We start from the raw sequence: 26,493 nt of genomic DNA, 5'->3' as shown, positions 1-26,493 counted from the left end.
TTTTTATGCCATTCCTAATGTGGTGTGAGTAGACAATTTTATTCTTTGGGTCGGTGACATTACATTGATACCAGATTTATATAATTTTTTTTGTTTGTCACACACTAAAAGATGCTTTTTCATTTTTCAAAAACAAGTATTTGCATGTCCATAGCTATAATTTTTCCATGTCGGCTGACAGTCATGTGAGGGCTTGTTTTTGTGGGACAAGTTGCCATTTTTATTGGAATTGTCAGACACATGACATTTGTTGATTGCTTTATATTGTATTGTATATACATGTAGTGATCAGTACATTGTGGTGACCAGTATGTTGTAGTGACCAGTATGTTGTGCCCAGATAGTGATACTGGAGACACGCATCGGTAAATTAGGTGGGCCCTCATCACTACAAAAATGCTAAATATGTGGACGCCAACTGTGGTTCAGTCACACTGAAGATTAGAAGCCAAAGCCTTTGTGCTGCCCGTCACATAAAAAAGCCCCCAATATTTCCGTTAACAGATGACAAACCTGAGTGAGGACTTGATTTTTTTGTGGTTTGATTTGAAGCTTCTGTAGGGAACATTTTACATAACATTTGGGATCACATTTATCAGGAACTCTGCGCTAAGGACTTACATTGGGGTTTACATCTAAATCTCTGAGTGACATGATTCAGATGAGACCCCCGATGGGATCCATTCATTATAATGCGGCAGCAGAGTTACTCTGGACTCTGTCTGGCCTCTGTTCAGCGGTGTTGTTTTCAAAGGTGCACAAATCTGTAGCCGTCGCCAGCCATTCTTTTATGCAAGCCTAAAAAGACAGACACTACTGGATTATAGGTAGCCACACGGAGTCCACGGTGCCTCCATTTGCCTCATTATAAGGAATCTTCTGCCGTGGGTTCCATTTGAGTCATGTGTTTCAGAGATTTACATGGAAATCCCGGTGTAAGCGCTCAGAATAAATGTGAGCCCAGCCTTACCACGATCTTTGGGAGGCAGAATTAAAAAAATCAACAGCAGGTAAAGAATTGGTTTTAATCTTTACACCGTTTTTCACGCGCTATAAGTGATTAAATGACTTTATTCTTCGGGTCGGTGCTATTACAGCAATACCAGATTTATATTGTTTTTATATTTGGCAGCTGTCATACACTGAAAGACGTTTTATAAAAAAAAAGAAAAAAGAAAAAAAGGTTTCGCATAGTCATATTATGCACATTCTGTGAGTTGAGTTGTGATTTTTCTACAATTTATGCCGACTGGAGGCAGGGTAGCTGCTAAAGGATTTCTGGAGATGTTCTGAAATCTCTTCTCCCAAGATCTTAATTTGTGCATACGCTGCCTGCGGCGGCCATTTTCCCAAAACCCACTGCAGAGAAATCACGAGGAAGTGCTGACATCTTAGGAGAGCCTGGGGTCCAAAGCGCTGGGACATCCCTCCTCCTAGCACAGTGCTGGCAGTATCGCCCCACTCCTGCCGCTAGCCTCCCGAAGCACAGACCTTGCCTCCTGTGATCCCGCTCTACTGCAGTCACCCCTCTTCGGTAAGCTACTTTTGGATTATAAGGCACACACTTATTTTCCTCCCAATTTTTGGAGAAAAAACTGTATCTTATAATCGGAAAAATATGGTATATCATTTTTTGTGGTTTGCCGCTTTTATACAATAAAAACTTTTTTTTTTTTTTTTTTAGAAAAAAAGAAGGTTTTGCATTGCTATATTTTGAGAGATACAACTTTTATTTCTCCGCTGACAGATGTATGTTGGCTTGTTCTTTGAGGAATAAGATAACGTTTTCAGCTATACCATTTTTTACATTTGACTTTTTGGTCACGTTTTATTCATTTTAGTTTTAATTCAGCGGTATGATGAAAAAGCATTATTTTACTCACTTTTTTATAGTGTTCACTGACAGGGTTAACTAGTGGGACAGTTTTACAGGTTGGGTTGTTATGAATGTGGCAATACCAAATAGGAGCACTTTGTTCGATTTTTTTTGCTGTTACATACAGTGCCTTGTGAAAGTATTCGGCCCCCTGGAACTTTTCAACCTTTTCCCACATATCATGCTTCAAACCTAAAGTTACCAAATGTAAATTTTTGGTGAAGAATCAACAAGTGGGACACAATTGTGAAGTTGAAAGAAATTTATTGGTTATTTTAAATTTTTGTGGAAATACAAAAACTGAAACGTGGGGCGTGCAATATTATTAGGCCCCTTTACTTTCAGTGCAGCAAACTCACTCCAGAAGTTCATTGTGGATCTCTGAATGATCCAATGTTGTCCTAAATGACTAATGATGATAAATATAATCCACCTGTGTGTAATCAAGTCTCCGTATAAATGCACCTGCTCTGTGACAGTCCCAGGGATGGATGCACAGAAAGCATCATGAAGACCAAGGAGCACAACAGGCAGGTCCATGACACTGTTGTGGAGAAGTTTAAAGCCGGATTTGGATACAAAATGATTTCCAAAACTTTAAACATCCCAAGGAACACTGTGCAAGTGATCATATTGAAATGGAAGGAGTCTCATACCACTGCAAATCTACAAAGACCTAGCCATCCCTCTAAACTTTCACCTCAAACAATGATCAGAGATGCAGCTAAGAGGCCCATGATCACTCTGGATGAACTGCAGAGATCTACAGCTGAGGTGGGACAGTCTGTCCATAGGACAACAATCAGTCGAGCACTGCACAAATCTGGTCTTTATGGAAGAGTGGCATGAAGAAAGCCATTTCTCAAAGATACTCATAAAAAGTGTCATTTAAAGTTTGCGATAAGCCACCTCGGAGACACACCAAATATGTGGAAGAAGGTGCTCTGGTCAGATGAAACCAAAATCGAACTTTTTGGCAACAATGACTAACGATATGTATAGCGTAAAGGCAACACAGCTCATCACCCTGAATACACCATCCCCTCTGTCAAACATGGTGGTGGCAGCATAATGGTTTGGGCCTGCTTTTCTTCAGCAGGGACAGGGAAGATGGTTAAAATTGATGGGAAGATGGATGGAGCCAAATACAGGACCATTCTTGAAGAAAACTTGTTGGAGTCTGCAAAAGACCTGAGACTGGGTCGGAGATTTGTCTTCCAACAAGAAAATGATCCCAAACATAAAGCAAAATCTACAATGGAATAGTTCACAAATAAACGTATCCAGGTGTTAGAATGGCCAAGTCAAAGTCCAGTCCTGAATCCCATCGAGAATCTGTGGAAAGAGCTGAAAACTGCTGTTCACATACGAGCTCCATCAAACCTCACTGAGCTCGAGCTGTTTGCCAAGGAAAAATGGTCAAGAATTTGTCTCTCGATGTGCAAAACTGATAGACACATACTCCAAGCGACTTGCAGCTGTAATCGCAGCAAAAGGTGGCGCAACAAAGTAGTAAGTTAAAGGGACCGAATAATATTGCATGCCCCACTTTTCAGTTTTTGAATTTCCACAAAAATTTAAAATAACCAATACATTTCGTTCAACTTCACAACTGTGTCCCACTTGTTGATTCTTCACCAAAAATTAACATTTGGTATCTTTATGTTTGAAGCATGATATGTGGGAAAAGGTTGAAAAGTTCCAGGGGGCTGAATACTTTCGCAAGGCACTGTAAATATAACTATTTATTGGAAATCCACTAAAAAGTAAATAGATAGCACTCACCGATCTTCAGAAAAATTCCTTACTTTATTGGCAATGTTAAAACATTATGGCCGGGGGAGTGAGCACAGGAGAGAGCAAGGTCTGACAACGTCCGTTTCGCGTCTAGGAGCGCTAATTTTCTGTTTGGTTCACAGTTTTAGAAGATGAAGAAACAGCTGCACTACAACCAGGTTCAGCCAGCACCACCCATATAACAGTGTGCACATCTTTTCTTCGCCCTCCATATTTTTTGTTCACAGTTTTAGACATGAACATGAATTATACAAATTTATTTGAAGAGGACTGCGTATATGAAGTCCTATTGTGACAATAAGCCAGGTGTCTACTTTCAGAAAATATATAGGTATGGGAGTTTAAAAGTGTTTAAAAATTGTCATGGGAACCAGAGGCACAAAATATAAAACAAACAATCCCTGGCAGTGAAAGGGTTAAAGGTGCCAGGTACAGGACTATAACAGGACTATAATGCAATGTATTAATCATTTTACCTGGAATAATCACAGAAAACTTCCAAAGTGTGTGTGTCAAGCAATAGGCCACACCAGCGGAACAAGGAACGGGCCGGTAACTGCTCTACTGTGGAGCAATCTGGAATGTCATCAATAGGGAAATTCACAACGGTCTTGTCGAGGCTTATAGAACAGCCATACTCAGGAATGCCTGCAGCCAGAGTTCTTAAAAGGATGAAAGCAAAACATTACTACACTTGTTTTCCCAAACACAAACCAATCCTTTCTAATTTTTAAGAATTTGTTAACAATGGATACAATGCAATTGATAATAATTTTAATGTTAAAAAGGTTTAAGTACGCTTTCTACTTCTAGCATTTTTTCTAGTTATTATTTTGTTGACTGTCTCAAAAAGAGAAAAACCTCTGATCTTCTTATTCTACCCAGGTTTTATTTAAAACAAGCAATGAACAAATGTTCCTCTGTTCTGTACTTTAAGAAAGGATTGGTCATATTTTGTCTAAGTTTCGAAAACACTCAAAATTGTTGTACATAGGCATGAGGAAAGTATGTAAAGGCCCATACTGCTCAAGTATCCAGATGGCACTGCTGCCATGTTCATGTCACCCAAAACGTTGGGGTTCTCGTGGGTAAACAAATGATTACTTACCCAGCTTTGTTATCTGCTGCAGAAACAGGACATTCCGCCAAATGTATCTGCCCAGAAGAGTACAGAGCCACACAATTACCCATGTGACTTCTGCCATTTTAAGTGACATGCACAGGTTGACAGCTGAAGCCCAGTGTTTACGCCACTGATGAATGGGTAACAGAAGCCTTGGAATACAGTGCAGGGGTAAGCCATACTTCATGATTGCTTATTCCTGTAAACAGTCTAAGGCTCTTTAGAGATTTAGCCAAAAAGTGGCCATCCTCTTTAAAGGGGTTAGGACATGGTTGAGCCGCTAGCTGGAATTGTGGAGTCTACAATGCTGCTTTGCCTCTACAGCATCGGAGAAGCACAGGGCACTGAGAATGGCTGAGTTCAGCCAGCACCAAAGCCATGCTTGTAAGTTGTACAGCTAACAAGTATGCACGCCTTGCTAACTGGCAACATCTAAGTTTACTGGTACCCTTTTGCAACAAGCTGTAAGATATGGAATTAAGAATCTTGAGAAAAGAGAGGATTTTTAAATAAGAGGTAAATTGCAAGCTTACTCGTTTTTACAAGCACTTTGCAATTTTACACACTGATTAAGATGAAACAAAACCTTTAAATTAATAATTTTAGAGTTAAAGATACATTTGAAGAGCTTTTTATTTCATGTTGTACATGTCAAATATAACAAACCTTGTTGGGGAACCATGGGATTGATAAGACTAATCTGGCAGCTAAAAATCTAAATTGTATCAGAAACTAGTTGCATGACAAATGAAGGCCTGATTCCCTATGTGCATTCATGGAAAAAATCCCGGCCACAATATAATAATTTCTATCTTTGGTGGTGGGACAAAAAAAAGAAGATCCGCAGCACTCAAACTTCATTTAAGATGTTTATGATGGTGGGACATCAGTGGGTGTGCAGAGCGCCACAACAGAAATGAGTCTAATCTTTAGGAACGGACAGAGAGTCAATCCTTTATTTGGAATAACAGCCTCACCGCACAACAAATTTTAAGGCTCTGGATAACTTTTGTCAAGGGTATGTAAAGGGGTTAAGTAAGATGTTCAACGTTGTATTTATTACTTATTGCTAAATGGTACTGCTACAAATTCACATGTATTACCACACATATGGAATGGTAGTGCTACACCAATGTAGCATCCAAATCAATTTACACACTGCAGCGAGACCTATAGTCTCATTTTCTTTTGTGATGCTGAGGTTCCTACCTCTAAGTCTGGACCATGAATCCATTCTTCAATCACACAATTCTCTTAAAAGGACAGTGTGCCAGTCTTTCTCCTTCTAATATACCTGCCATGGAGCGTGCATGATCAACAAGTATTGCACACATGTCCTGTTCAGTAGAATAGGACATGTGCATGAAATCTGCCAATGTTTGTGTGTGATTGGCAGGTATAATGAAAGTGTCCTATCTAATGAACAAGACATGTGCTCCTGCCTTGGCAGGCAAGTGGGTTCACAACATCATGGGCACCACTCACTTTCACTGTGGAAATGAGCTGCACTGGACAACACTTTTATTAATAATATAGTATGCATTATGCTTCAATGATCCCTAACTTTGACCACAGGCAATAAGCATTTTCTGCATTACACCCATGATCATGCAACAGGGCTCCATAGAAATCAAGTCTAAAATTTCTGGGGACAATTTATATTTTTTGATAGTCTTGGTGACCAACATACAGTTGTGCTCAAAAGTTTACATATTCAGCCAGAATTTTTGCTTTTTTGCTTTCTTGGGCTTTTTTCATAGAATATGAATGATAACACCAAAACATTTCTCCACTCATGGTTAGTGGTTGGGTGAAGCCATTTATTGTCATACTGCTTTTCAAATCATAATGACAACTGTAGGGATTTGCTCTCGTAGGAAGTGGTAGGGACACAGTGATGAGGCAAAACACAGGCTTACAGTCCAAACCTCAGTGGTTTATTAACGCTTTAAACAGTAGGTGGCGGAAAATAAGAGGGGAAAAAAAACCCACAAACGTACTCCAGCTTGGTCCACCGGTCTCAAGACTCACCCTTGCATGGGACGCACTTAACTAAGCAGCCGCCTGGTCACCACTAGCAATGTGGTTAAGTGCTGGTCACCGGCGTCCGCCAGGTGCCATTCCCAGGGTTGCTATGAGTCTTATCACAAACCTTTGTAGCATGTGTAACCAGACAATACAAATCCAGGATAACTCCAGGCTTGATTGCTGCAGCTGAGTATGTCAGGTGTTGCCCCGAAAATCCGGAGACTTAGGGAAAATCCAGGCCAAATTATCCTGCTGTGAGAAATATATCTTCCATCCAGCACTACACCTTTCACTGCACCACATACCTCCCCCCTTTGAACAACCCTATGGGGGTGGACACATGACATACAGTAGACTCTGGACAGGACATCTGCGTTCCCCTGTAGTCTGCCTGCCCGATGTTCTACTGAAAATTTGAAATTTTGCAGGGACAGAAACCATCTGGTCACTTACGTATTCCTCTCCTTAGCTTGACTCATCCACGAGGGGAATGATCGGTCACCAAACGAAATGCTCTCCCCAGCAGATAATAGCGAAGAGAGTCAAGTGCCCACGTAAGGGCCAAGCACTCTTTCTCCACAATACTGAACCTGGTTTCGGCTGGGGTAAGCTTCCGGCTCAGGAAACTAACGGGATGCTCTTCCCCGTTAACCTCTTGAGACAGCATGGCACCAAGTCCTATCTCCGAGGCATCGGTCTGCATGATGAATTCTCTTTTGAAATCGGGTGTAACCAGAACTGGTGTACAACACAGAACTGATTTTAAAGGGGTTGTCCAGGCTTTTCACATAATCTCATTGCATATCTGGGCTGCAGAATGTTGACAAAAAGTAATTTACCTTCTGTGGCCAGTTTGCAGCGTTTCCAAGATATGATCTCTTGCTTCTATGAAAAACGTCCAGGGGGGGTGTGTGTTCTGGCATTGAAATGAGAACTGGTCGTTTCCTCCTCACTAGTTTCACTTTCCATAGATCACTGTTCAGCGTGTGTCTGGGGGAGGAGCAGCTGGGTGGTCCTGCTCTCTGCAAGGCTGCTAGAGGGGGAGGATTTGTTACTGTGTGAGGAGGGATAGGCTTGTTCACGTGGTCGGGAAGGGCCTGTTGCTATGGAGGGTGGGGTTGTTGCTATAGAGGGCATGTTTTTAGTAGAGTAGGAGGAAACGACCAGTTCTCATTTCAATGCCAGAACAGACCCCCCTGGACGTTTTTCTTAGAAGCAAGCGATCATATCTTGGAAACCCTGCAAACTCACCACAGAAGGTAAGTTACTTATTGTCAGCATTCTGCAGCCCAGATATGCACTGAGATTATGTGAAAAGCCCGAACAACCCCTTTAACTTTACAAAGGCCTCCTCTATCTGATCATTCCAGCGGACCAACACAGAATTCCTCCCTTTCAAGCAGTCTTTTAAAGGCGCGGACAAGGTGGCAAAGTTGGGAATAAATCACCTGTAATATCCCACTAAACCTAAAAAGGCTCTCACCTGCTTTGTTGTGAGGGGGTCAGTTCTGAATTGCCTCCACTTTGTTTACTTGGGGTTTGAGGACTCCTCTCCTAATGACATAACCCAAGTGCCGAGCTTCCTCCAACCCTATGGAACACTTCTTTGGGTTGTCGGTTAGCACTGCTTGTCGGAGCGAATCTATCACTGTCTGTACCTTTGTTATGTGACTTTCCCAGTATGCACTGTACACAATATAATCAAGATAGGCTGAGGCATAATGGCGATGGAGACGGAGAATAATATCCATTAACCGCTGGAACGTCGCCGGCGCGCCATGCAAACCAAAGGGTAATAATTAATACTGGAAAAGCCCTTCGAGCGTCACAAAGGCCGATTTTTCCTTAGCCGCCTCTGTTAGGGGCACCTGCCAGTATCCTTTTGTGAGGTTAAGAGTTGAAAAATACCATGCCTGCCCAAACCGCTATATCAATTCATCCACCCGGGACATGGGGTAGGAGCCAAATTTCGAAACTTCATTAAGCTTTCTCAAGTCATTACAGAACCGTAGCGTCCCATCAGGATTAGGTATTATGACTATTGGGCTGGCCCACTCAGTTTGGGACTCTTCAATGACCCCTAACTGCAGCATAGTTTTCACCACCTCCGATATGGCTTTTCGCTGGGCCTCAGGCACCCGATACGGCTTTAGTTGGATTTTGACCTGAGGCTCCGTGATAATGTCCTGTTGGATTATGAAGGTACGTCAAGGGAGCTCAGAGAAAACATCTGTATTTTGGCTAACAAACTCCTGGACCTCCTGAACCTGTTTAAGGGACAGAGTATCTGCTATTTTAACTACAGAAAAGGTTTCTCCTGACACACCCAGAGGTAATGGAGCCTTCTTTGCAGGAAATGCAAACAGCGGACTGTCCCCGCCAAGGTGGTCTCTATCTTTCCATGGTTTTAGCAAATTAATATGGTAAACCAGCTCTGCTTCCTCCGTCCTGGTTAGTGTACCTTGTAGTCTACGGGTCCATCCTTCTCCATTATCTCATAGGGCCCCTGCCACCTTGCAAGAAATTTGCAATCTACCGTAGGCACAAGTACTAACACCAGATCCCCAAGACTAAAGGTTCTTAATCGAGACTCACAGTTATAGACCCGACTCTGAGACCATTGTGCTGCCTCCATATGTTTCCGGACCAGTGGTAGGACTGTCTCCATTCTTTCCTGCATTTTTGCAGCATGTTCTATTACACTCTTGTGGGGTGTTGGTTCTCACAAGCCTCTTAGGCTATATTGAGTAAGCCTCGGGGATGTCTGCCATACAGTAGTTCAAAAGGCGAGAACCCCGTAGATGCCCGGGGCACCTCCTGCACTGCAAACAATAAATAAGGCAGTAAGAGATCCCAATCTTTCCCATCATTGGAGACAGCTTTTTTTCAGCATGCTCTTTATCATCGTATTGAACCTTTCTACCAGGCCATCTGTTTGGGAATGATAGACTGATGTGCGCAACTGTTTAACATTTAACAAGCAGCATAGTTCTTCATAATTTTTGAACATAAAGGGGTTCACTGGTCTGTTAAAATCTCATGAGGAATCCCCTACCTGAGAAAACATACCCATGAGTTGTTTTGCTATGAGTTTAGCTGACGTGTGGGGCAGCGGAACTGCCTCAGGATACCGGGTGACATAATCAAGAACTACCAGGATGTGTTGGTGTCCACTTGCTGATCTATTGACAGGACCGATCAGATCCTTTGCCACTCTTTTGAAAGGTACCTCTATAATCGGTAGAGGCACCAAAGGACTCCAAAAGTATGGCTGGGGACTGGTTACCTGGCACACTGGACAGGAACTATAATACCGCTTGACTTCTTCATGGACACCTAGCCAGTAAAACCGCTGCAAAATTTGGTCTAGGGTTTTCTTTTGGCCCAAATGCCCACCGAGTATATGCGCATGTGCTAGGCCCATTACCAGCCTACAATATGCCTGAGGTACCAGTAATTGCTCTACTATTTCCCCACGTATTTTCTCGACTTGTTAAAATAGGTCTCAGTTCACCTCAAAGCGTGCCAACACTGTGGCTGCCCCAGGTTGTTGGGGTTCCCCGTTAATAAACAGCACATTTCCCCTGGCTAGAACCAAAGTAGAGTCTAGGAGTTGTGCCGTACCAAAATTGCCACCAGAGACATTTAAATCTGACAATTCAGGTCCCTGCGGCAAGTCTTCCACATCTCCGGCCAACAATTCTATGGGCGAATTTACCCCCTCCTCCACCGAAGGGGAGGTTACCCCTACCGCCAGCACTTCTTCCTCTGGGCCACCAGGTTCATGGACGGGCTAAACTGAGCGGCCGCCTGGTCACTGCTAGTGACGTGGTAAGGTGCTAGCCACCGGCGACCGCCAGGTGCCATTCCCAGGGTTGCTATGAGTCTTGTCGCAAATCTTTGCAGCAAGTGTAACCAGACAAACAATACAAATCCAGGATAACGCCAGCGTAGCTCCTCACACACAGATTCCCCCACTAACTGGCTTATACAGGTTTGATTGCTGCAGCTGAATATGTCAGGTGTTGCCTCGAAAACCCAGAGACTTAGGGAAAATCCAGGCTAAATTTTATCCTGCTGGGAGAAATATATCTTCCATCCAGCACTACACCTTTCACTGCACCACACAACCCAAAACATCCAAATGACCCTGATCTAAAGGTCAAATACCCTGGTGATTTTGGCCTGATAACATGCACAGAAGTTGACACAAATGGGTTTGAATGACTACTAAAGGTAACATCCCCACCTGTGACGTGTATGCTTGTAATCACTGCGTGTGCATAAATGCTGAGTGAGTTTCTAGGATCTAAACAGACTCTTGCATCTTGAAACTGGATTTTGAGTCATGGGGAAAGCAACAGAATTGTCAACGGATTTACAAGAAAAGGTAGTTGATCTGTATAAAACAGGAAAGGGATACAAAAAGATGTAATAAGAATTGTCTATGTCCAAAGGAAAAAATGAGGGTTGCAATCACCGTCTCAGTAAAATGTCCTTTATTCGGATTCATATTAAAAAACAGGGGCAGGAGAGTTCTGTGTGGAGACACATCAGACGACGATCGTTTCACGCTGGGATGCGCTTCTACGGGTCCTAGCTGGAAAGCAAGTGACGGGACACATTTATAAGCAATGGTACAGAACCTCCCCACTTCTGACATCATCCTGGCGAATGGAGACATCAATCCACCCACTTATTCTAGATGAACAACTATACAAACAGTTACATGAAATCTCTTCAAAACACAATAAAAACCCGTTTTGGTGGTCACAGAAAAACCAACATATCATCCATATTGTTCATTATTGCATTTGCCCGATTGGATTGGGGGAAGTAGATGGAGGGGGAGAAGGGAAGTTAGCTCTGTTAAGAGCTGCATCCAACAATGATCTAGGCTATTCCCTATCCAAAAACCTCCTATATAAATCTAAAGATTATTCCTTATATAGTTTTGGGTTACTATTAATCCTCTTTAACCTCAGAAACTGGCTGCATGGCAAAGATTTTTTAATATGCAGAAGGTGGGCACTGTCAAAGTGTAATAAAGAATTTGTGGAAGAAGGCTACCGGAACACTGATCCACTGTTACCTGCATATCCAAGAATTCCAACCGCGAACCTCCAAATTTGGAAGTGAACCCCATTGTTCATGGTGTTCGATACATTCAAGTGTTCCACAAATTTCTGGAATGAATCCCGAGATAGACACCACACCATGAAGAGGTCATCCACGAATTAAGATAAAACCTGATATACTTCAAGAAGGGATTCTCCAGGGAGTATACATATTTCTCTTCGAATATTGCAAGAAATAAATTCGTAAATGTACATGCAATGGGGGTACCCATTGCAGTACCCAGCCATTGAAGATACAAAAGTATCCAAGAACTTGAAAGAATTGTGTTTTAAGATAAATTGAATCCTCTCACACACAAAGTCAATAAAGTCCCCGCTTTTACCTGTGCTTGATAATGCCACTCTGATAGCTTCTACCCCCTCTACCTGTGGAATTCTGGTAAAGAGGCTTTCCATGTCTATTGAGACGAGTGAAAAGCCATCCTGTCAGTCAAATCTCGCATGGCATCCAGAAATTAATTTGTGTGTTTCACATAAGATGGGACCTTTTTCAACAGAGGGTGGAGCAACCAGTCCATGTACTGGGATAGGGGTTCAGTGAGTGACCCTATCCCAGATACAATGGGGCGTCCTGGAGGGCGGGACACGGACTTGTGGATTTTAGGTATATGATACCAATGTGGTCTACGGGGGAATTCTGGCAATAATTTTTCGGCTTTTTTTGCGGGAAAGAATTCCCCTCTCAACCTGTTTTCTAAGAAATGTACGCAATTCATTCTTGTAACTATTGGTTGGATCATGTCGTAGTGTTAAATAGGTATGGGTATCAGATAGCTGCCTGTATGCCTCTTCTAAATAATAACCTCTAGATAGTAGGACCGTATTGCCTCCTTTATCTGCTGCTCTGACAACGGTATCGTCCCAATTTCTAATCATGAATAGAGATTTACACTCCGCAGTGGATAAAAGGTCAGTAGCATTACCCGGTGAAATTGGGGGCATATAAGAAGATCTAACACCTCAGACAAAAGGTGCCATCTGAGGTGAGCTGGCCCCACCAGCTTCAGCCCTGGAGGGCACGGTCAGACTGTGAAGAATAGCCACGTCCTTCCTGCATGGTCGAGTCGCCAGAAGAAAGCCATTATTGTGCAAATGTCACAAAGTATCTCGCCTACAATACGCAAAACAGCACAGAGACAAGCCTCAAAACTTCTGGAACAAGGTCATTTGGAGTGATGAGACAAAAATTTAACTTTTTGGCCACAACCATAAATGTTACATTTGGAAAGAGGTCAACAAGGCCTATGACGAAAGGAACACCATTCCTACTGTAAAGCACGGGGGTGGATCGCTGATGTTTTGAGGATGTGTGCGCTACAAAAGCACAGGAAACTTGGTCAAAGTTGAATAAAAGATGAATGCAGCACGATATCTGCAAATACTGGAGGCAAATTTGCAATCATCAGCCCGGAAGCTGCGCATGGCACGTACTTGGATGTTCCAACATGACAACGATTCAAAACACAAAGCCATGTCGACCTGTCATTGGCTACAGCAGAACAAAGTGAAGATTTTGGAGTGCCCATCTCAGGCTCCTGACCTCAATATCATTGAGCCACTCTGGAGAGATCTCAAGCTGCGTGCTAGACAGCCCAGGAATTTGCAGGAACTGGAGGCTTTTGCCAAGAAGAGTGGGCAGCTTTACCATCTGAGAAAATAAAGAACCTCATCCACAACTAACACAAAAGACTTCAAACCGTCATTGATGTTAGAGAGGAAAGTACACGATATTAAGAAACTGGGTATGTGAACTTTTGATCAGGGTCATTTCGATGATGATTTAAAAAGAGAAAACAGAGTACTTTGACAATAAATGGCTTAACCCAACCATTAACTGAGTGGAGAAAAAGTTTTGGTGTTATCATTCATATTCTCTGAAAAAAGGCCAAGAAAGCAAAAATTCTGCCGGGGTATGTAAACTTTTGAGCACAACTGTAGTTACCATCTGGAGTCCTGAAACTAATGTTCACATTTCTTTAACCTGTGCCTTTTTTGCGGATTTTAACAACATACCTTAAAAATCGTTTTGCTTCATTTAAGTGCGGTGTTACCAGCAGGAAATCGTCAATAAGTCTCAGGAAAATGCTGCAATATGCAAAAAGCGTAACATTATAGAAGTTTAAATCTATGGGCATGTTGACTAACAAGTTACATAACCTTTCTGTAAAATCCTCCAACCCAACCAGCTCCATTGCCCCAGTAGTTTTTGCAAATGTTTACTTGTTCACGTTCACATAACTGCAGACAGCAATCACTGACCTCAGCGGTCACGTACCATACATGTAGACATCACTGTTGAGGTGTGCGAGTGGCGGGCACATGAATGTATGACACACCACCGCCGTAGGACAAGTAAAAAGACACTGCAGTAATTATTGCAATGTTAACACTCCTATAACAAGGAATTAACAGCTCAGTATTGGTTATTGAAATTTTATCATAAGGTGGTTATTGAAATTTTATCATAAGGTACGTTAGTAGTGAATTTTTTAATGCCATAAGTGTCTGATGCTCATGCACAGTATTTGGAGAATGGGGGTATCCTAACACACCCTGGAGTATCAGGGCAGACAATAACATTTGACCAACCCCTCAATTCACATTTACGTTAGCTACAGAAATTGAGCATATGCATCCGTATCCATATAACGTACATATTGGCAACAGTCGTGTCATGATCGCTTAAAGGGAATCTGTCAACAGGTTTTTGCTATATACAGTTGTGCTCAAAAGTTTACATATCTTGGCAGAATTTTTGTTTCCTTGGCCTTTTTTCAAAGAATATGACTGATAACACCAAAACTTTTTCTTCACTCATGGTTAGTGACTGGGTGAAGCCATTTCTTGTCAAACTACTGTGTTTTCTCTTTTTAAATCCTAATGAAAATTCAAAACATCCAAATGACCCTGATCTAAAGTTTACATACCCTGGCGATTTTGGCCTTATAACATGCACAGATGTTCACACAAATGGGTTTGAATGGCTACTAAAGGTACAATCCTCACCTGTGACAAATGCCAAGAAAATTGTTCGGGATGCAAAGAAAAACCCACAAACAACATCGGTTGAAATACTGGACTCTCCGAAAACTAGTGTGTGGATGTTTCAAGATGTACAATAAGGAAGAAAATGAAGTAAAATGGGCTGCATAGTGGAGGCTGTTACATTTAGTAGCCAGTCAAACCCATTTGTGTCAACTTCTGTGCATGTTACCAGGCCAAAATCACCAGGGTATGTGAACTTTTGATCAGGGTCATTTGGATGTTTTGGGTTTTCATTATGATTTAAAAAGAGAAAACACAGTAGTTTGACAATAAATGGTTTCACCCAACCACTAACCATGAGTGGAGAAAAAGTTTTGGTGTTATCATTCATATTCTCTAACAAAAAGCCAAGAAAGCAAAAATTCTGCCGGGGTATATAAACTTTTGAGCACAACTGTAAGCTGAAGAGCGCATGCTGTAGGGGTAAAACACAGATTTCAGCTAGGCCGCCCTTATCAAGCTTGTGCTGTTTGCTTCCAATGATTGTTTCACCACCAGGAGCTTATCATTGCTGTGACTTGAGCAGATGCCTGCCTCCTGGTCCAACAAGCTCCCTCCTGTGATAAGCCCCTCATTGTCTATGGCAGAGTTAGCTTCCTCAGCTCTGCTTCATTGCTAAATACAAAAGCTATGATTAGGTCAGAACAGTAATTTAAGTGTTTATTAGTTTATTTTACACACTTACTTAGTGCCATCAATTCCATAGCTGTCTTCACTGGGGCCCGCAATATAGATTCCCTATCAGTATGTGTTTTGAGCGTGGGAGGAAACCGGAGAACCCAGAGGAAACCCAGACAAACATGGGGAGAGCATACAAATTCTTTGCCTACATCATGCTGCTCTCAGATTAGCTAGCCAAAACCTGCTGATTCCCTTTAAAGTAATGATACTGTGTTCACTGTTTGCTAGGCGTCCATAATGGCATTAAAACTGACTTGCACAATTCACCTATTCAGCAGGTAGAAATCACTGCTCTTGAATTGCTAACCCGCAACCACTATTCCATGCTAATACATGGGCTTCTTGCTTTTCAGAGTAAATGTTATCTATAACACACTACATACCCATTCTCTTGTATTCCACAGAACAACTTATTTTCCATATCACCGTAGCACAAGCTACAAAGTAATGCTGACAACATGGATCCCTGGGGTATTCCACAACACTGCATATAATACCTGAAAAGAAAAAAAACAATTAAATTGGCATTATAAAGATTTACAGGAAAAGAAAAAAGTCATAATTCCTAAATACCTTTATATAGAAATTGTTTCACATTTTATTCAGGAGAAAATCCTGTCTGTCTAGCAGCAAACCTGATCATGTGCATGGTGCACAGAGCTCCTGACAGATTAGGAGGTGCACAGCATGGCTGCAGGTTATTGTGGAAGGGTCTATAAGAGATTTTGGGCTGCTAATGATGCGGTCTGTGTGCCTCCAGTCTGAGCACAATGCACATTGCGCTTGGCTTGCTGCTAGTCAGCCTGACAGATACACTCTGCCTCCTTTACTCGGTCTCAAGTGGCACGAAACCCAGTCTTACTTGGCAAGACAGCTTTCTCATAGTGAATCAGAATGACTGCCATGCTCATTTACAACAGTGATAATATCACAAGAAAAAAATGAGCTTCAGTTGCCAAGTTAAGGTATTTCCAGATCAATTACATTTTTTAGTTTAAGAATTTATTTCTAAAATTGCAATTAAAACCAGCATAAAGTGGGACTGGAATGTATTCAGACCCCTTTACATTTTTCACTCTTTCTTTCATTGCAGTCATTTGGTAAATTCAAAAAAGTTTTTTTTTTTTCCTCATTAATGTACACTCTGCACCCCATCTTGACTGAAAAAAAAACGGACATGTAGAAATGTTTGCAAATTTATTAAAAAAAAAACAGAAAAATATCACATGGTCATAAGTATTCAGACCTTTTGCTCAGACACTCATATTTAAGTCACATGCTGTCCATTTCCTTGTGATCCTCCTTGAGATGTGTTATGCCGCGCTCACCAGGAGGCGGACCTTCGGTCCCGACGTCACTCCCTCCGATACGGCGGTCCCTCGGGTGCGCACACACAGCTCTCGTCCCCGGGGCTCCTCCTCCATGTCACGTTTGCGCTTGCGCGCTCCTGTCAGTACCCCTCTATGGTAATGGAGGACCTGACCTGGAAGCTGTAGTGGTCATGTGCTTTCTGGCTAGGATCTGACCCGGAACCAGTCATGGTCATGTGCTATATCAGGCTACCTTCCCCTATGGGAGGTGCCTGATTATTGTTGTGCTTCCTGGCTGGGATGTCTGTGTCTCTGCCAGGCTGTTCGCTGTACTCAGGTCCTCTGTTCCGCCTTGTGTTCTTGATGCTCCAGGGCACCCTTTCTGAACTTCCATTCCGCTCAGTCTTTGCTCAGCCGGCTCCATACCATCCACTCTAACAGTATAATCAGGCCATGGACCCCGCTGGTACTACGGCTTCCGTCCAAAAGGACCTGGCGTTCCTCTGGGAAAACCAAACTAGAATTATGTTATTTCTCAAGTCCATGGAGTCCTGTTTATCTGCCTTACAGTCCTCTGAGCCTGGGAATGCTGCCCAGTTGGCCAGTCTCAAGCAGGAACTCACGCAGCAACGCGACCCCCAGGCCCAGATCCTCAACTATATGTCGTCGGTAGATAATCGGCTCCTATCTATACAATCTGATTCTGCCCAGGCCATGGTTCCTCTTTCGCTACCGCGCTTATGTAAGCCACCTCGGTATGGTGGTGACTCTGTGTTGTGTCGCGGGTTTTTGAATCCGTGTCGTTTGCATTTTGAGTTTTTGCCGCAGCATTACCCCACCGATCGTGCTAAAATAGCATTTATAGTTTCTCACTTAGAGGGGAAGGCCCTTGCATGGGTTAATCCCCTTTGGGAGCGGGATGACCCACTCGTCTCTCAGCTTTCTGTCTTTTTGGACACCTTCCGTAAGGTGTTTGACAAGCCGGTTCGCCTCGCTTCCACCACCGAGTCACTCTTTAATCTCCATCAAGGTACTCTAACAGTTGGACAATACGCAATATGTTTTCGCACCTTGTCCTCCAAACTTGGTTGGAATAATGTTGCCCTCGTAGGGGCCTTTTGGCGTGGTCTGTCCAGCCGGATCAAAGACGAACTGGCGGGCCGAGATACTCCCACCATTTTAGAGGACCTCATCTCTCTTGCGACACGCATTGATTTGCGCTACCAGGAGCGCACCCGTGAGTCAGCCAGAGAGAGAGGGGCCTCCCGCCTCTTCTCCTCCACACGCAGTTCTTCCCATCCGTTACCCGAGTTATCTGCAGTAGATCCGGTACCTGAGTCTATGCAGGTGGATCGTCTCCAGATAGCTCAAAGGCGTCGTGTGAAGAGGCAGGCACAAGGGCTCTGTTTCTATTGTGGGGATGTCTCCCACTTCCTACGCTCATGTCCCAAGAGGCTGGGGAAGTTTCTCCACCTGGGACGGGTAAGCGAGCTCTCCTCTGGTGTATGTGATTCCTCTTTACCCCTTACCGTGCCTGTGTCCCTGAATTTCGGTTCCAAGAGTTGCACTGTGAAGGCTATTGTGGACTCTGGTGCAGTGGGTAACTTTATTAGTCTCGAGGCAGTTAAGAAGTTTCAGATTTCTGTCAGATCCCTGGAGACCCCTAGGTCGGTAGTTCCGGTCGACGGTAAGCCCTTGCAGGACACCGTTAACCAGGTCACTGAGGAAGTAGAGTAGCAGATTGGCACATGTCATCGGGAGCGAATCTCCTTCCACGTATTGCCGACTTTGGCTCATACCCTTCTTCTTGGTCTTCCTTGGTTACGAACTCACAGGCCGACCCTGGACTGGCAATCCGGTGATATACTCCGTTGGGGACCGTCCTGTCAAAAAAGTTGCCTGCTGTCCGTTCATCCGAAGAACCCTGCTTGCTCGTCTTCGGCGGTTACAGGTTTGCCGTCCGCTATCCGGTCTGGGACGTTTGACATTGTCGAGTGTCAGTCTCCACATCAGTCAAGCAACCGGTCTGTGACGTGTGACATTGTCGAGAAGGGGGCTGAGAGTCAGTCTCCGCATCTGTCAAGCAACCGGTCCAAGGTAATTACCGTGGCTTCCATCAAGTTGACATCCCAGTGCCCGGGGGAGACCTTTGTGTCTAAAGGTAACTGTAAAGGTGTATTATCCTGGAGACATTCTTCTCCGGTTGCCGGCCATGTTGGTGTCAAGAGGACACTCTCCCGTTTATCCCACTACTACTGGTGGCCGTCTATTGCTCAGGATGTCAAAGATTTTGTGCCTGCTTGTCCGTCCTGTGCCAAGAAGAACGTTCCCAAGCAACCATTCTCCGACAGCTTGCCTCTTAGGGCTGATAACCGCACCAGCACTTCGCCCTCCAGGCATCTCGGTGTGCCTCTGCCGGTTCGACCTGTCTCGGGCATACCTGCCCCCGACTCTCTGTCCATGGAGTTCTCCAGGGTATGGCAGGAGACCAAATTTTCTTGTATTGAGACTCTGGATTTGATTGGTCCTCATGCAGTTAGGAAGTGTCTGGATCCCGCTCCTAGTGTCAAGGTGCTATTTTCCAGTTCTAGAAAGAGGGGGCGTAAAGGAGGGGGTACTGTTATGCCGCGCTCACCAGGAGTCGGGGTTTCGGTCCTGACGTCACTCCTTCCGGTACGGTGGTCCCTCGGGGGCTCCCGTCGGGTGCGCACACGCAGCTCTCATTCCCGGGGCTCCTCCTCCATGTCACGTTTGCGCTTGCTCCTGTCAGTGCTATTTCCGGGTCGGTCCCCTCTATGGTAATGGAGGACCTGACCCGGAAGCTGTAGTGGTCATGTGGTTTCTGACTAGGATCTGACCCGGAACCTGTCATGGTCATGTGCTATATCAGGCTACCTTCCCCTATGGGAGGTCCCTGATTATTGTTGTGCTTCCTGGCTGGGATGTCTGTGACTCTGCCAGGCTGTTCGCTGTACTCAGGTCCTCTGTTCCGCCTTGTGTTCTTGGTGCTCCAGGGCACCCTTTCTGAACTTCCACTCAGTCTTTGCTCAGCCGTGCCCTCTGGCATCCACTCGGATCTTGTGCTCTGTCTCTTGCTCGGCTGTGCCTCCGGGCACTCTCTCTGTCCCTATACTCTAATACTCCTCCTGGCACGACTGCTGCTCCATTCTGTACTCTGTCGTGCTCCTTGCACGCGTCTTGCTTGGTTTACCTCCGGACGTATTACTCGCCACACGTCATATGTGCTCACGTGTACCTGTCTCGCACTATCCTGTAGTTAGCGCACTTCCGTGTACACACCTGGTGTTCCTAGCATCCAGTACCGTCCCTCAGTCATACCCACCCATGTCTCCTGTGAGCCGTCCCTCTCGGTACCGGCTACCGTGGTACTCGAACCCCTGGGCCTGCTCCTAACGGTCCCTGTGCTCCACCTGGCAGCTCGCCAGGGGCCTCTCGGTGCCACGGTGCAGAGGGTCCACTCCTGGAGTTTCCGGCTCCAGACCAGCCACTCTAACAAGATGGTTCTACTCCTTCATTGGCATCCATCTGGGTTTAATTAAACGGATAGGACTTGATTTGTAAAGGAACATACTTTACAAGACCTCAGTGCATGTCAGACCAAATGAGAATCATGAGGTCAAAAGAACTGGCCAAGGAGGTCAGAGACAGAATTGTGGCAAGACATAGATCTGGCCAAGGTCACAAAAGAAATTCTGCAGTATTCAAGGTTCCCAAGAGCACAGTGGCCTCCATAATCCTTAAATGGAAGAAGTTTGGGACCACCAGAACTCTTCCTATACCTTGCCATCCAGCCAAACTGAACAATCGTGGGAGAAGAGCCTTGGTGAGAGAGGTAAAGAAGAATCCCAAGATCACTGTGGCTGAGCTCCACAGTTACATTAGGGAGATGGGAGAAAGTTCTACAAAGTCAACTATCACTGCAGCCCTCCACCAGTCGGGTCTTTATGGCAGAGTGGCCCGACGGAAACCTCGCCTCAGTGCCAGACATATGAAAGCCCGCAGAGAGTTTGCTAAAAAACACATGAAGGACTCCAAGACTATGAGAAATATGATTCTCTGGTCTGATGAGACGAAGATAGAACTTTTTGGTGATAATTCTAAGTGGTATGTGTGGAGAAAAACAGGCATTGCTCATCACCTGCCTAATACAATCCCAACAGTGAAGCATGGTGGTGGCAGCATCATGCTATATGGGAGCTTTTCAGCTGCAGACAGGACGACTGGTTGCAATTGAAGGAAACATGAATGCGGCCAAGTACAGAGATATTCTGGATGAAAACCTCTTCTAGAGTGCTCTCGACCTCAGACTTGGCTGAAGGTTTCCCTTCCAACAAGACAATGATCCTAAGCACACAGCTAAAATAACAAAGGAGTGGCTTCAGAACAACTCTGTGACCATTCTTGACTGAGCCCTGACCTAAACCCAGTTGAGCATCTCTGGAGAGACGTGAAGACGGCTGCCCACCATCGTTCACCATCCAACCTGACGGAACTGGAGAGTATCTGCAAGGAAGAATGTCAGAGGATCCCTAAATACAGGTGTGAAAAACTTGTTGCATCATTCTCAAGAAGATTCATGGCTGTACTAGCTGGCCATGTGATATTTCAGTTTTTCTTTTTTTTCCCCAGTCAAGAAGGGGTGTAGAGTGTATATTAATGAGAAAAAAATGAACTTCTTTGAATTTACTAAATGGCTACAATGAAATAAAGAGTGAAAAATTTAAAAGGGTCTGAATACTTTCCATACCCACTGTATAATTTACCTTTTTTTTTTATGAGGATAACAGAATTTAGCAGCACTGCATATTCAAGAAAAACAATGATTTTACTACTGAAAACAGATTAAGCGCAGGGCCATGTCCGAGATTAATTATTACAACTTTTTATAAGCAGCACTAAGGGTGTGTTCATACGTTGCGGTTTTTGCTGCCGAGAGAGAGATTTTTGTATGTCCCGGAAAGGAATGCAGCTGCGGTTCCGCAAAAAAGAAGTGGCATGCTGCGGAAAATAAACCGCAGCGAATCTACGCAGAATTTTCCGCAGCATGTGCACATTTGGTTTTCCATAAGTTTACATGGTACTGTAAGCCGCATGGAAACTGCTGCGGATCCGCAGGACCAAATCCACTGCGGATCCGCAGCAAAAACCGCAATGTGCACACACCCTAAGTGTTTTATTTTTCCCCTCAAAAATGGTGTTCATAGTATTCTGTACGGAGACTAAAGTATATTGTCCATATTTATATATTCATTATCTGCATGCAGTAGAATTGGGATGAAGATTTGCCAAAAGTCACAAAGTAAGAGGGAAGCGGTGATCCAATTGTAAACTAATCCATTTATAATGCTGGCTAGTTGTGTTACAATCTGCACATGTCGCTACGAGAAAACTAGTTCCTGTGAGTTGTGTCTATGATCTACAATGTTAACCCCTTTCTGCCATATATCCCGTCCATGTGCCCTGGGACTTAATTCCCAGGGACGGGATAGTACATCATAGCGATCAGCGGCGCCCACGTGGTGAGCGCCACTGATCGCGGCCGGGTGTCAGCTGATTATCACAGCTGACACCCGGCACTATGTGTCAGGGGCGGTCACGGACCGCCTCCAACACATTAACCCCTGGCACACTGCGATCAAACACGATCGCAGTGTAACGGGTGTTTAGGGAAGCATCGGGAGGGGGCTCCCTCCGTGCTTCCCTGCGACCCACACAGCAGCGCAATGTGCAGCGCTGCTGCTGCGGGGGTCTCCTTCCCTGCAGGTCCCCGGATCCAAAATGGCGGCGGGGACCTTCGGGGGCCTGCAGGGAGCCGGCTTCCTCAGTGCCTGCAAAGCGCAGGCACGAGGAAGCCTTCTGCACTGCCTGTGACAGATCGCTGATCTGTCACAGCGATCTGTCACATGACAGTTATGTCCCACCTGGGACATTGTAATAAAGTAAAAAAAAAAAAGTGTAAAAATAATGTATAAAAAAAATCGCTAAATAAATTAAAAAAAAAAAAAATTCCCTAATAAATTCATTTTTTGGAAATAAAAAAAAAAAACAAAAAAAAAAAAGTAAAAGTACACATATTTGGTATCGCCGCGTCCGTAACGACCCACCCTATAAAACTGTGCCACTAGTTAACCCCTTTATTGAACCCCTTAAAAAATAAAAAACGAAGCAAAAAATAAAGCTTTATCATCATACCGCTGAACAAAAAGTGCAATAACGCGCGATCAAAAAGATGGATATAAATAACCATGGTACCGCTGAAAATGGCATCTTGTTCCGCAAAAAACGAGCAGCCATACAGAGTCATAAGCGAAAAAATAAAAAAGTTAAAGCTCGCAGAATAAAGTGATGCAAAAATAATTATTTTTTATATAAAATTGTTTTCATTGCATAAAAGCGCCAAAACATAAAAAAAGACATAAATCAGGTATCGCTGTAACCGTACTGACCCGAAGAATAAAACCGCCTTATCAATTTTACCGCACGTGGAACGGTGTAAACGCACCCCCCCAAAAGAAATTCTTGAAATGCTGTTTTTTGTTCATTCTGCGTCCAAAACAATTGGAATAAAAAGGGAACAAAAAATGTCACGTGCCCGAAAATGGAACCAATAAAAACGTCAACTCATCCCGCAAAAAATAAGACCTCACAAGACTCGGTGGATCAAAATATGGAAAAATTATGCTCTCAAAATGTGGTGATGCAAAAACTATTTTTACAATAAAAAGCGTCTTTTAGCGTGTGACAACTGCCAAACATAAAAACCAGCTATAAATAGTAAATCTAACCCCCCGTTATCACCCCCTTAGTTAGGGAAAAATAATAAAATTTTAAAAAAATGTATTTATTTCAATTTTCCCGTTAGGGCTAGGGTTAGGGCTGAGATTAGGGTTAGGGGTGTGTTGTGGTTAGGGTTGGAGTTAGAATTGGGGGGTTTCCACTGTTTGGGCACATAAGGTGCTCTCCAAATGCAACATGGCGTCTGATCTCAATTTCAGCCAATTCTGCGTTGAAAAAGTCAAATGGTGCTCCTTCCCTTCCAAGCGCTGCCATGTGCCCAAACAGTGTTTTACCCCCACATATGGGGTATCAGCCTACTCAGGACAAATTGCAAAAAAAACTTTTGGGGTTCAATTTCTTCCATTACCCTTAGGAAAATAAAAAATTGGGGGCAAAAATATCATTTTTGTGGAAAAAAATATTTTTTTTTTATTTTCACGCCCGGGCGTTATAAACTTTTGTGAAGCACTGGGGGGGTTCAAAGTGCTCACCACACATCTAGATAAGTTCCTTAGGGGGTCTAGTTTCCAAAATGGGGTCACTTGTGGGGGGTTTCCACTGTTTAGGTACATCAGGGGCTCTCCAAAGGCAACATGACACCCGCAGACCATTCCATCAAAGTCTGCATTCCAAAACGTCACTACTTCCCTTCCGAGCCCCGACGTGTGCCCATACAGTAGTTTCCTCCCACATATGGGGTATCAGCGTACTCATGACAAATTGGACAACAACTTTTGGGGTCCAATTTCTCCTGTTACCCTTGGGAAAATAAAAAAAATTGGGGACTAAAATATCATGTTTGTGGAAAAAATATGATTTTTTTTATTTTCACGCCCGGGCATTATAAATTTCTATGAAGCCCTTGGGGGTTCAAAGTGCTCACCACACATCTAGATAAGTTTCCTGGGAAGTCTAGTTTCCAAAATGGTGTCATTTGTCGTGGGTTTCCACTGTTTAGGCACATCAGGGGCTTTCTAAACGCGGCATGGCGTCCAATCCCAATTCCAGCCAAAAAAGTCAAATGGCCCTGCTTCCCTTCCGAGCTCTGCCATGCGCCCAAATAGTCGTTTACACCCACATATGGGGTATCAGCGTACTCAGCACAAATTGCACAATAACTTTTACGGTCCTGTTACCCTTGGGAAAATAAAAATTTGGGGTGAAAAGATCATTTTTGTGGAAAAAATATGATTTTTTAATTGTACGGCTGTACGTTATAAACTTCTGTGAAGCCCTTGTGGGTTCAAAGTTCTCACCACATATCTAGATAAGTCCCTTGGGGGGTCTAGTTTCCAAAATGGTGTCACTTGTGGGGTGTTTCCACTGTTTAGGTACATCAGGGGCTCTCCAAACGTGACATGGCATCCGATCTGAATTCCAGCCAATTTTGCGTTGAAAAAGTCAAACGACGCTCCTTCCCTTCTGAGCTCTGCCATGCGCCGAAACAGTGGTTCCCCCCCACATATCAGGTATCAGCGTACTCAGGAGAAATTGTACAATAACTTTTGCAGTCCAATTTCTCCTGTTACCCTTGATAAAATAAAAAAATTGGACCTGAAGTAATTTTTTTGTGAAAAAATAGCTTAGTTACTCACCGATAACAGTGTTTATCGGAACCCATGACAGCACCATGGAGAGAGGGGGTCCGCCCATCAAGGACAGGAACCTACAGATAAAAAGGCGGCACCTCTCCTCCGCCCCCAGTTGGTTACAGAGCATCAGAGGGTCTCCCGGTTAGTTAACAACGAAAGTATATACATAACATTATAATATTGCATATTATGGAGAAGCACCGCGTCTAACAAAAACCCTTTGCACACATTAACTCGTGCTCACCACACATGTGAAGGGGGAGAAATAAGCGGGTGCTGTCATGGGTTCCGAGAAACACCGTTATCGGTGAGTAACTAAGCTATCCTCTCTCACCCATGACAGCACCACGGAGAGAATTTCAGAGATTGGTAGCTTAGGGAGGGACCACCGCCTGAAGGACCCTTCTCCCAAAGGTCAGGTCAGACGTAGAGGCTAGATCTAAGCGATAGTGCCTGAAAAAGGTAGAAGGTGTTGACCAGGCCTTACAGATCTGCTCTATTGATACCTCTGATCTTTCTGCCCATGAGGTCGCCATTGCCCTTGTAGAGTGAACTTTTAAACCCTCCAGGATGATAATCCCACTGGATGAATATGCCAGGGCAATCGCATCCCGTATCCACCTTGCTAGGGTACTCTTGGATGCCTTTAGTCCCTTCCGAGGTCCCTGGAAACACACAAAGAGAGACCCTTCCTTCCTACATCCCTTGGTGGCCTCTAAGTACTGAACTAGGCACCTCTTCACATCCAGGGTGTGAAATTTCTCATCTCCCCTATTCCTAGGGTTTGGGCAGAAGGAAGGAAGGACCACTTCTTGGGACCTATGGAAGTGTGTCGACACCTTAGGTAGGTATGCTGAGTCAGGTTTTAATATGACTATCGTCTCGGATTTTAGTGAACGGGGGTATTGCCGACAAAGCTTGAATATCGCTCACTCTGCGAGCGGATGTTAGGGCTACTAAAAGTATAGTCTTTAATGATAGGATTTTTAGGGGTACTGACTGGAATGGGGGCCCTGTTAGTGCAGACAACACTAGGTTTAGATCCCATGATGGTATTTTCTGGGTGGTTATTGGTCTAGACCTGGCTGCAGCCCTCAAACCGTGC

General features: G+C 44.0%; 1 protein-coding gene across 3 annotated transcripts in view; it reads right to left on the bottom strand.

Moving 5' to 3' along the window:
• Window positions 1-26,493, bottom strand: part of TERT (telomerase reverse transcriptase) — a 159,899-nt gene that overhangs the window by 34,209 nt on the left and 99,197 nt on the right. For all 3 annotated transcript variants that reach the window (XR_012220872.1, XM_073549864.1, XM_073549865.1), the window contains exons 9-11: window positions 16,072-16,185; window positions 13,976-14,047; window positions 4,150-4,335 (exon numbers count right to left, since the gene is read on the bottom strand). Coding sequence is in view for 2 of the 3 variants with exons in the window: in XM_073549864.1 (XP_073405965.1) it covers window positions 4,150-4,335; window positions 13,976-14,047; window positions 16,072-16,185 (372 nt within the window). In the remaining variant the exon portion in view is untranslated. The remainder of the gene's footprint in view (window positions 1-4,149; window positions 4,336-13,975; window positions 14,048-16,071; window positions 16,186-26,493) is intronic.

This window comes from Dendrobates tinctorius, unplaced genomic scaffold (assembly GCF_039654945.1).
Source record: "Dendrobates tinctorius isolate UK_male_01 unplaced genomic scaffold, ASM3965494v1 ptg000162l, whole genome shotgun sequence".
NCBI lineage: Eukaryota > Metazoa > Chordata > Amphibia > Anura > Dendrobatidae > Dendrobates > Dendrobates tinctorius.
This window is presented reverse-complemented; position numbering and strand designations above follow the sequence as displayed.